Below are 12,338 nucleotides of genomic sequence, written 5' to 3'. Positions count from 1 at the left end.
AATAATCCTTAATCGAATTAAACTGTGACTTTGATCATTCGGTTCTTCTTGCTTGTTTGCCTTCACTTTCTCGAATGCATTCTCGATAGCTTCTCTATTCCTCTTTTATGTATTTTATTTTTTGGATTCCATTTTCGCGGAAAGTGGTTTGCTCGCATTCACGTATGTGTGAATAAAATCGTAGACAAACGGTCAAATCTATTTGCTGGAAACTGTGCACAAATACGAACGGAAAATAAAGTTTTGTCAATACATGTCACAGCAATGCGCGATTCTTTGTGGTTTGGAAAACTTGTTTATGGTTCTTGACCTCATTCGTAAATTCTTTCAGTTTGCCAACAGCCGTTAAATTTTAGATTCTACATGTATTGTTTGTATTTCCATATTTGGCGTTCAAAATCTACTGTTTGATTTAAACAAAAAGGTATTTAATTAAGAACTTGTATGAAAAAGAAACTGTATAAATAAAAACTACAGAAATTATTTAAAATTTCATTATGAAAGATGCAATTGAAACATTTGAAAAATCTAATTTATTCTTTAAAGAATGTATACAAAATTCCTTTATTTTTACCTAGCTCTGAATAGAATTAAATTTAAAATTGAAAAATTTGAAAATCAAATTACTGTATCTTTATGTGATTAATCTAGAATATATATTCATTAATTTTATATACATATGAGTGGTAAAAAAAAGGTAGTCTAGATTTTAGTAGTTCATAATCCTCACAGAGAAGAACAGAAAATGATTAATCTCAACAAGGGTCATAAAATCAATTCTGTCCATGTGAAACATATACATATATACACCACTGTTTCCTTTATTGTTCACATGTGCAAGGGTTATTTGCTATATGTATCTCTTCTCTACTTCAAGTTTGACGTACATATGTAAACAAGGTTCGTTGCTTGTGATGATATCTTCCTAGCAAGAATTATTTACTTCAAAGGAATAAAATAATCAACTTATTTCGAACAATCAGTTCATTTCAGTCAACTGGGAGGCCTGATAGTGTGTAACATGGCCTAGTTATCAGTAAGTAATACATAAACTATCAATGATTACAAGCAATTAATTAAAATAGGAATGTAGAGTATATTGAGTGGTCTGGTCAGTGGTTTACAGTTTATCTCGTATGCAAGTGATTACAGAGGACAGAGTCGACAGGCGTTTCAATAACATAAATTGCTTCGCGCAGAGATTAAGCGCTTAGGTAGACAAAGTTAGAGCTCAACGAATCGAAAATTCAACCGGGAACGGCCAGTGTGACCGCCTTTTAGTTTTCCACCGTGAGATTTACGTTCTCTGACTGACCATGCTCTATGTGCGGTTACTACTGTATTCGCCATTGACACTACCGTACCAAAAATAGAAGCTGAAATCCTCTAACGAGCAGTATACATAATTTGAAATAATTTCCTCTACAAGTCTGTTACAGTTTTGCATCTTTTATAATTTTACCTCTTTCTTCTATTTTGTACTTTATGCTCCCGCTATCTCTTAATAACTTTTTCGTATTTTCAATTCATGTCGTAAGAATTAAATCAGTATTGAGTATATTTTTATTTTTCAGAAGAATTTCATCTGATTAATGAACAGACTACGTAAAGAAGCTAATTGGTATTAAAGACTGTAAAAATTATGTAATTCTAATATTTACGAATGTATTGTATGTGTGTGTATATTGTGATGTAAGTTACCATTATTTGTCAACTATATGCATGTAATAATAATATAATGACAGGAAATAAATACAATAATGGATTCTTTTTTTCAAAAACATATTTAGAAATTAAACTTTTAGAGAAAATCGTATTTACTACTTAAATTAGTGACACTGAATTGTCATATTTCACACATCACAAAAATAAAAATAAAAAAAAGAACAATTTGCGTGGCACGTGAACGACATTGTTTATTATTTTAGAATTTTTCTCTTGCATTCTCCGTCAATATTGATGAATTTGGACTCAAAAATCGATGCATATCATTTGCTCTTTGTCGTTGATAAGAATATATTATGCCTAATAACAGGCAACGTGCATGCGATAAATAATAATATCACATGTCGCACCTCTGTCAATAAATATCAAAATCCTACTCCACCCATTCAGCGAAGTCTTTATTGAAATTATATTTCTGAAAATATTAATTCTGATATAGAAAGCAAGAATCTATTCTCTCGCACAACTTAATTAAAAAATCACAATGAACATTCCAGAGAAAAGTACGAATTACGTCAGCGCTTTCAAACGTGGATAGAATCGAATTTCAAGAGCTCATAATTATCCTTTTTTTTGACATACAATCATAAGATGCCTGTCAGGTGGTTCATTAGACTGAGCTTCACCAGATTAGTCTAGTTACACAAATTTAAGTCATTTGAATTAAAGTAACGTGGCTTCAAATAAATGTGTAACGAAAAATAAAGGTATTGGTTATACAACATGTATGTAAGATATTAATTATAATTCTGAATATAATACAAATTTTATGCATGTAAAGTGTACATGTCACTGAATATAAAGTTCGAAAGAAATCGACTTAGTTTAGGCAGTTAAATGTCAAGAAGTACGAAACTCGGAATAACATAACAACTGCTATTCCCTTCAAATGAGGAAATAGTTGAAACCAGACAAACTTCCTTGAAGCTTGAAGTCAAGTGACTTGATGAAATAAAGATAAGAGTGACAATATGAAAGGATATTTCAAGTTAACCAAATACATAAAGGGGTTTCGAGTTGCTTGCATTAATTTGAACGAGGCTTAAGACAGAATTTAAATTTCATTTGTCAAAGTGAAACAAAAGTTTATACATACAATACAATCCGTGTTATAAGACACATTTTGTGTATGAATCTTTAATATAATCTCTCTTTATAATTACAATAACACATAATTATTCGATTTAAATTCATGTTATTAAACCATACACCATTTTCTATGATTAGGTCACTAGAATATACAAATTTGAAAAATATTCTTGCACCTCCAAAAACTTTATATTAAACTCTGTATGTTTTTATTTTTAATCAAGAACACCACTTTCGTGGAATATAAATGCGTAATTCATAATAAATTTTATTTTGGTATTTTCGGCATTTGTTGGTAAAAACGTATCATCCGTATTGTTGTGGTTTCTCAAAATTAGGAAACCTCCGAGGATTTTCTGAAAAAATTTGTAATGATCCTACTTTAGTTTCCCATGTTTTTAATCTTTTAAGTAAAGTTATATTATACAGACTGTTACAGAATAATGACTAAATATTTTTAATTAAACAAGAAAAGATAAATATGTCACAAAGCAAATGATAGAATTTCAATTTTCTGGGATATTTCGGAATGATAAATAGGACATTTTAATTAAGACGAAAAATATTTAATATAGTGTTATAAAACATACGTCTTGAGATACTTAACATTTTCATTCTTCTTATTCGACACTCTACGTTTACTCGAGAATATAATCAAATTATATTTGCTATAACGGAATATAATCAGACGTTCTCCGAGTAAACTACAAGTAACAAGAAATTCATGACAAGCGTTATGTACACCATGCAATTCGCCAGGAATGCATTCATAGCATCGAATGCTTACTCAGATTAAACGGACTAACAAAAAGCCAGGAATGGACGCAGCATCGAAGGTGCAGAAGTAAAGAGCGACTCGGTCAGTTAACATTAATTTCGACCATGCTATTATGGACTTCTTGCGATGTGGAATCAACGCTGCTGTTTCATAAATGATTGCCGACCTGCTAAATGAATCGATGAACAAGCTATATACAGGTATAGGTGAATACGAATAAATACGGTTTTCAGTAAGGTAACTTTACAAAGTACTTAACGCAAGAAGTATTTGCTTCATGAATTGTTATTAATGATTATCGAAACAATTATTTCCAACTATTTGAAATTGTTTAATTTTGCAACGACATTTCAACTGTATAATTTACTGACAAATTACAATTTAGTCAATTAGTATTCAAAGAGAATGATGGAGAGAAATTCTAGAATGCTAATTCTATCCATGGTATGCCTACGCATTTTAATCCAACGTTTTTCCAACTATGTTTGGAATATAATATATAGTTTTCTCTTTTATACCTCACGCTGTGTTTCTAACGCAGAAATAAGCTAAAATTTTAGACTCAACCTTTTTTTATACACGGCATCGTCCTCAAGAGGAACAACTTTGAAATTTTACCGAGTAAGTTCAAATAAAAAGGTTACACGTGCATATACTATTATTTTATTTGTCTAACTCGTGCTTATATTTACAGCCATACTTATATTTCTTTTATCCCAAAAATGGTGTATATAAGGTTCAATACGACGAAAAAATTATGATAACATTTGAATAATAAAACTGATATTTAATCATGTATTAAGGATCAAGAATTAGTAATTAGAAGATTAATTTTCAATAACTTTTCTTTTAGTCAAACAAAGAGCTTAATTTTTAATTACATTACAAAAATAAATTACATTAATTACACACTAATTAATGTAATATTTGATTGTGTAGAAAAAATGAGAAGATATCTTTACTTTGAATCGATTAGTTCAAAGTTAAAAGTATAGCTTTATTTTAATTTTGTACAATGTGGCATAGATAGCGAAGATAAGTAAGAACATACAAGAAAAATGCAGCAACGAAGACTTATTATCAGATACTATTTTATATTTATATTCTTCTAGATATTTTCTAAATATTACTTTTACTAAATATTAACTTTTAAACATGTATTATTAGAAACCCAATAAAAACATAAGAAATATGCATTTTCAGAGAATCTCTGTATAATATGTAAACATGGAAATTGGCATTTTATAATTTGAAACTATTATGTTTGAATATAGTATCATCATAGCTATGTAAATATGTAAATGTAATGTAAAAAGTAGAACCAGTAAAACGTGTAAGTACATGTATCCCATATATAACATGTACAAGTACACGGTAACGTGTATAACATGTATAAATACACGCGTACATGCACATGTATAAGTACGTGATATCATGTCTTACTTCATAGGAGCCTCATGGGCTACAAGTGCAAAAGTATTTATACAAAAGTATTGATAAAAGAAATAATGGTTTATTATATGTTAAACAAATTACTATATCATTATCCGAAATATTATGGGAACTAAGTTGATCATTTTACATAACAATATAATTAATCATCTATAGACAGGAAAAATTTGAAAATAATAACCTGGATGCAAATATTTTATACATTATACTGAAGAGTAGAAAAATTTTATCTGAGAGATCTCACATTTCTCCAAATAACTGAAATTTCTAGCTAGTAAAGTTTGGTGAAACAATATATGTATACTTACAAGACATGGACGTAATGATCTAAAACCAGCAATAAGATGACATTTTTGCACAAAAATTATTCGAAAATATAGAATGAAATTTTATAATAGTTTATAGAAGTTTTATATAGTTTTATTGAGGTTAAAGAATTTCTGACAATAAATACACCCACATATACATTTGATTTATCTTTTAGCTCTAAAATTACATAAAATGAACAGTCTACATCGAAGGTATGGTTAACAAAGTGTTTAAATGTATAAAAATTTAAGAATCCATCAATCAGTATACATAGTAAAACAACATTTTCAGTGATCCCTTTACTCGTAAATTAATGAATTGATAAAATATTTGACAATTATTTAATATTTGATATATATTGTTATTAATATTTATGGACTTTAAAAGTCATATAAAGATTGATCATTTTCAAAGTTCATTGTCACAAACGATAACTGTAGTAGTAATAGTTCTTTTCATGTTTCTGTAGTATTTTTTTTCATTAAAAACATTCTGTATATGAATACCACCATATAACATGTAATATTCCACCGCAATATATAACTAAAGTGAAACGTAGAAAAAAGTTATGTATGTATATGTATAATTGCACTTAAAAACGGAAAAAGAAGAAGTCAGATTCGCTTTTTATACGAGTCTACTGTGACTTCTAAAGAGAAAAACATAGTCTAAACGTAAAATGTACGAGACTGCAGCTTGGGTATACGGTATTGGACGGAAGTATTCGTACACCTTTTAAAACAGAATAGCTTTTTTAAGATTAACCCAAACAACTTGAGTTTTTTTTCTTCGAAATCCTATCAACTGGCATAAGTGAGACACGCCTTTAAATTTTAGGCCGAAAGTCGCGAAAAACTGCAATTTTTATCGCTTTTAACCATTGCGTTAGTAACTCATAGCAACTTTAATCGGTTTCGATGAAATTTTTAGCGTGTATTTTTTTTTAGTAAACTAATCCTTCTAACTTCTAAAAAAAGTCCAATTTCAAAAAAGTTATTGTGTTTTAAAGGGTGTACGAATACTTTCGCCCGCTACTGTAGTGAAAACCATTTGGCCGCTGATGCTACAAAAGCTTCGAGTTTAGTATTTAATTGATTAAAACCATTCGGTTGTAGCAAAGAGAAGTTTATAGGAGTGTATTATTGGGAAACGTAGTTGAACATTCTCTTACTCCGCAAAGGTTTTGCAGCTTTGAAGCACATGAAGTATTTCATTTCAATGTATCGTTAACGTTCTGAAATTTTACTATTTGAATACAAGTTAATGAAATATCTTGATGTCTGTACATAGGAAAAGTACTTTCTAATAGTATAAATTCACTATGTTATTATGATAAAACAATTCAAAATATGTCTCGCAATGATGATCAATTAGTCTTATAAAAAATTTCCTTATGATGATTTTAATGAGTATTTAATTTTGTTACAGTGAGAATTGTGGAAGGATTTATTTTCAATATCACTAAGATAAATCGATTGCAAATGGGTGCATATCTGTGCATCGCTTCAAATGGTATACCACCTACAGTCAGTAAAAGAATAATGCTTACAGTACAGTGTGAGTATCTTCTTTTATAGCATTTTGTATACGATTTTATAACTTTATGCATACAGTATTACATGTTCTTTACAGTAAGACAAATTTAATTTATACTTGCAGTTAGTCCAATGATTTCAATTCAAAATCAATTGGTCGGAGCACAAGAGGGACAAAGGATGACTTTGGAGTGTAATTCGGAAGCTTTCCCAAAGTCGATCAATTATTGGACAAAGGAAAACAACGAAATTATAAAAAATGGTATTTTGACTTAAATATTATAGAATTGCAGTTCGAATGCATTTAGTTACATTAAACTTTTTTACACATTTACGTAGACAAATATAAAGATTATAATAATACTTCATTAATATCGATTAAATGGATTCGTTAGTATTGATTATATCTTTTCAATTTTCCGAATTACTCCAAGCAAAATAAACGCACATAAGAAAATATGAATTTATAAGAATTCAGTGAAGTTAATAGCTTTTTGTGATTGAGTAACCAAAAGAATGAACATTCCAAAATTTATATAAAGCTCACCAGATACCATATTTGTATACGTTTGTGTGGAGCATAATAACTTGTTACATTTAGATAAAATGAATCGCACTCTTCTTATTGACATTTCATCCTAGCTGAACTAATATTTCATACGATATCTAATATTTCATAAAATATCTCTGTGCAACCTCCATTTGTCATCTCTGGTTATAACACGCAAGTAAAGTAAAGTAAACCAATAATGTTACTGTCAATCATGTTTCTTATTTTTAATTCATGTAATACACAGATATTTATCCTTAAAATTACCTTACGCGTATACAGGGTGCCCCACTTTTTCTTAACAAAAATTCTATCAATATATTTTATAGATATAAATAAAAGAATGATATTATATAGACATAGGTCATTTCTAATTTTATTAGAAAATTGTAAGAAATATTTAAATTGATCATTATAGATTGACAATAAAGGTAATCACCATTACACCCTATAACAATTTTTCATCATCCCTAACAATACATTTAGATAAAATACGGTTTGATTTATAATTCATCATATCAATCATATTGATGCTTATTTTATACACGCTGTGGTCTATACATATCCTATTCCATATACTTTTCTGTTGAAGACCAAAATATTGTTTCTTAAGTTATAATATATCTTTGTTACAACTTTGTAATAGGATATTAAACAGCCTGTTCCGAGATTGAAACACTCTATATACATTTATTATTCATATCGGATAAATAATGCTTATCCTAACTCTAAAAATCATTTAGATAACGTTCTTTTGAAATATTATTTTAAAAAGAATGAGTGCCAATGAAAAATTTTAATGGAAATAAATTGAATTTTATTAAATATTTCATGAAAGTCAGCATTTTCATGTTATATGTTTACATTCCTATTAATTTCGTTTAGTATGTTGAATACAATTTCAAAATGTTATAAAAACATTTAGTCTGAGATATGTACATGGAAAAAATTACTATAAACTAGTTTCACTAATATTGGAAGAACGCACTGTTATTCACATGGAGTATACGATGTATGTAGTAAGAATATATAGGTTACTATTAATAAAAAAAATATTACAGTAAAATCTCAGTTATCTGAACTAATTAGGGGACAAATACATTCGGGTAACAGAATTTTTGGATAATAGAACATTTACTTTCCTGATATTCATTATCATTGTGCGTATTTCAAAAAGGAACATAAATATTGATAAATAAATATTGAAATTAAATATAATTTGATTAACGATTTGTAGGTCCTAAATCTTCATATCTGTTAAAAATCACACTTTTTTAACAGATTTAATTCGTTAAAGTTAGTATATATATTCCTTTTGTGCCTCGTACAATCTATCTATCTCTAAAGGCTCGAATGCTTCAAAATGTTAAAGACTGTAATCATTACTATTATACATGTTCCAATTCATTATTCGAGACATACATAACGCTACTAGCACGAACAATTGGAGTTTCAACATACTGATATTATTGTATCAAGTCGGCGTTATAACAATCACCGAATCCTGCTAATTCTATTCAGTGCAGAAAGAATTTCTTCCACGTCTACCCCATTAACTAGGTCCCTATTAACTATCTTCCACTTTTTCCTGCATGCTGTCTTCAATGTAGTTCACTATCGTCATCCATGTTCTTTTTTATTGTAGCATATTGAACTTTCGTCCAAGCATACAACGCCATGTGTATAACAGCAACCCTTCACATTTAATTGCTTGTGCAATAGTATCATTGTTCATTAACAAAAGGTTTTGTAGAAGACTAAATTGTTTACATGCGAAACGTAATTTCTAATTCCTGTTCGGATAATGAAACGTTCGAATAACAGAGTCAGATAATAGAAAATTCGGATAATCAAGATTCTACTGTACTATTTATATAATTTTCAGTTTTCAACTGTCAGATGATTCGATTCCAAGCTTCATGATATTTATTGGAGAGGAAATGGCGCCTTAAATCGGAGTGAACGTATACGACATTATTAATTTAAAATAACAGGGATAACGAAACGAAGGGATGCTTTCGCGTTTACGTGCTTGTATTCCTGGACTGCTAATTCACTGAAGAGCGATTGAACCGTACTGACTAGTTAATGTTGTTTTATTAACGAGTGTACGCACAGTACACGACACATATGTACCGTACATTACTGGGACAGTCTAACAACGTCGCAGTTGGATACGGGGAAATGCATGGACCCATAATTACGTCGAATAATGAGAGTTTGGTACTAAACTTTTCACGCGTGAGGATTATTTACATAATGTTTTATTGTTTTACATAGATACATGTGTGTGCACACTACTTGCATACTATTTTACGCAACTTGTTAAACTAGCGATTCGAAAATTCGGAATATTTATATTCTTTTATCGTTATTTCATATATATTTTTATTTGCATGCGAAATCAAATTATTGATGGTCAACGATATTTTAATCCTGTTAGACAAATTTGCACTTGTTTCATTAACAGTATATCTAAGCAATCCCAAAATTTTTTATGAAATTATACATTAGCAACACTGTCTATAATATGATATAAATATTAATCTTTGATACCGTTTTGTTTCAGCAATGTACAAAAGCAAAAATTATACGTTAATATTATAGTAAATTTGTTCTATCAAAATATTTGAACAATTAAGTTTGTTTAATAGATTATTTTAGACCTACGAAAAAGATTACTTATATAATTTTGATAAAAGCACAAAATTATTTATCTGAATTTGATTTTATATGTAAGAAACTATAAAAGAATTAAAATAAATACAAATATTCACGATTTCACGGAAGCGTTCACGTTAAATTAATATAAACATAAATTAAACAATAATTTATTCTATTTTTACTCCAATATACGAGTACAATATTATTACACATATTTAATTTTTAATCCATAAAATTTTAAAGAGGAACATTTAGGTGTATTTATAACATAAACGGCCAAAGAATATCTGTCATAAATGAATTTCTCATATTTTGAATGTTTGTTACTACTAAGTCAGCCAGTCAATCCAATTTTTAATATCTTAATTAACATTATATACATAATTACTACTTTATAATTTACTGCTTCAATTTTGAACTTGTCAAAATTTGTTATAAAAGATTAGTTTAACATAACAGAGATGTTAGTGTTTCGCTATTTATACCTGCATTGTGATAGTAAATGTTTGAACGCATTGACGTTGTTTGCGCTAACATAACGGTAGGAAAAAACAACGTACAACATGGACCATCCTAGTGTTGCTGTCGCTGTCGAGCACACATGAGTGCATGTTCGCGTAATTATTTCAGATAATGAGACACGATATTTGTATGGTAATCATAGGGAATAATGCATCCTCGGATCTGTTAATGCGTCTAATTGCTTTAGACTCAGTAATGCAGATACAGTAAGAAAGCCAACAATACAGACGCTATGACCCTTATGTACAGGGTTGTTAATCACGCAACTAATTAGGTTAATTTTAGATGTTGTTTGCATAAAATCTCACAACGAAAGGTGCTTTACCATTAAGGATCAATGGTGTAGATAGAATTGGTACTAATTTTATGCGTTAGATAACGACTCTTTAAATCAAATATATTATATTTACATTATATTAGTACTAATTAATTAATACAAATAGGTTAAACATCAAGTAATATAAAATGTTGCAGATTTGTTATTATTATCTTAAATATAACGTTTATCACTTTATCATTGTTACACTGTTATTCTCATTTTACTATTAAATATTACAAGAAATCGTAAAAATTATTTACAGTATAAACAATATGAATCTATTTAATCCAAAAATACCTATCATCTGGTAGTAATCGCATGCATAGGTATTGTTTGATATAGCTAAATATTCGGTATCATGAATTGCGCGGTATGGCGTAGTGATAATTACATTATATCACCATATAAGCCTAACTGGTTTCATCTCTACTAGTTACATTGGGTGGAATAGAGAAACTGAAAATTACAAATAGATTATCACGACACGTTACGTTATGTTCTATTCTGAATGTTAGTTCCGCGATGCCCTGCGGTCTCCCAATATAACAGCTACGAGCTACGACATGCTTTACGATTTAACGTCCATCTGATATTCAGCTTCATTAATTTAGATTTAATACAGTGAAACTGTTTAAGCAGATATTAAATATACTCTCGTATTTTTATACTTCATAAATAAATGGATAAAATTACTCTAATAGTAATAACTATCATCTTAATAGCTTCCTTACAACCTTTCTCCATTTTTCATTTTTATAATAGACGAAGACTAAAATTCGGGGAAAATAGACAGACAACATTTATAGTAACACTTGCTTAAATAGTCCTCACTTGATCCTGGATCTGCCAGAATCCATATCTTGCGAGAATGAGGCGAATTAGATACTGCAAGAATTTCCCGCCGTTATTTGTCTCGTATTTGCTCGTTGCTCGTCTCTCATTGTCAATGTGTTGGAACGAAAACGAGAAACGACGGGAAAAATACAGAAACGGAAGAAAACATCATTTGAGCAATAGTCAGCTTTGCATTACCACTTTTACGGAAATGGTTCAAAATTTCAAATTCAAATTTCAAATTTAATAAATTTTATACAGAAACACAAGTCTATAGTTTGAAAATATTCTCAAATAGGAAATAACACATATATATTTGCTACTGGTAACAAATAAAAATATTTCAAATACTAGTTTTGAAAAGTATAAATATTCTATTTCTCTTATTTAAAAAAATTTTAAATCTGTACATACATAATTCATCAGCCATGAATTAAGATATAGTGTATGTATATTAATAAGTAGACAGACAAAAAGTTCAATAATTGGATGGAACAAGTTTAAAAAGTCGTTGTTTTTTCTACATCTAACATCTCTTTCTATTAGAATTCTAAACTTTAG

General features: G+C 29.0%; 1 protein-coding gene across 1 annotated transcript in view; it reads left to right on the top strand.

Moving 5' to 3' along the window:
• Positions 1–12,338, top strand: part of LOC122565571 (neurotrimin-like) — a 240,996-nt gene that overhangs the window by 204,431 nt on the left and 24,227 nt on the right. The window contains exons 5-6 of the mRNA XM_043721647.1: positions 6,782–6,910; positions 7,013–7,150. Coding sequence (XP_043577582.1) covers positions 6,782–6,910; positions 7,013–7,150 — 267 coding nt within the window. The remainder of the gene's footprint in view (positions 1–6,781; positions 6,911–7,012; positions 7,151–12,338) is intronic.

Source organism: Bombus pyrosoma, linkage group LG3, assembly GCF_014825855.1.
Source record: "Bombus pyrosoma isolate SC7728 linkage group LG3, ASM1482585v1, whole genome shotgun sequence".
Taxonomy (NCBI): domain Eukaryota; kingdom Metazoa; phylum Arthropoda; class Insecta; order Hymenoptera; family Apidae; genus Bombus; species Bombus pyrosoma.
Note: the sequence above shows the minus strand (reverse complement) of the source record. Positions and strands in the feature narration are given on the sequence as shown.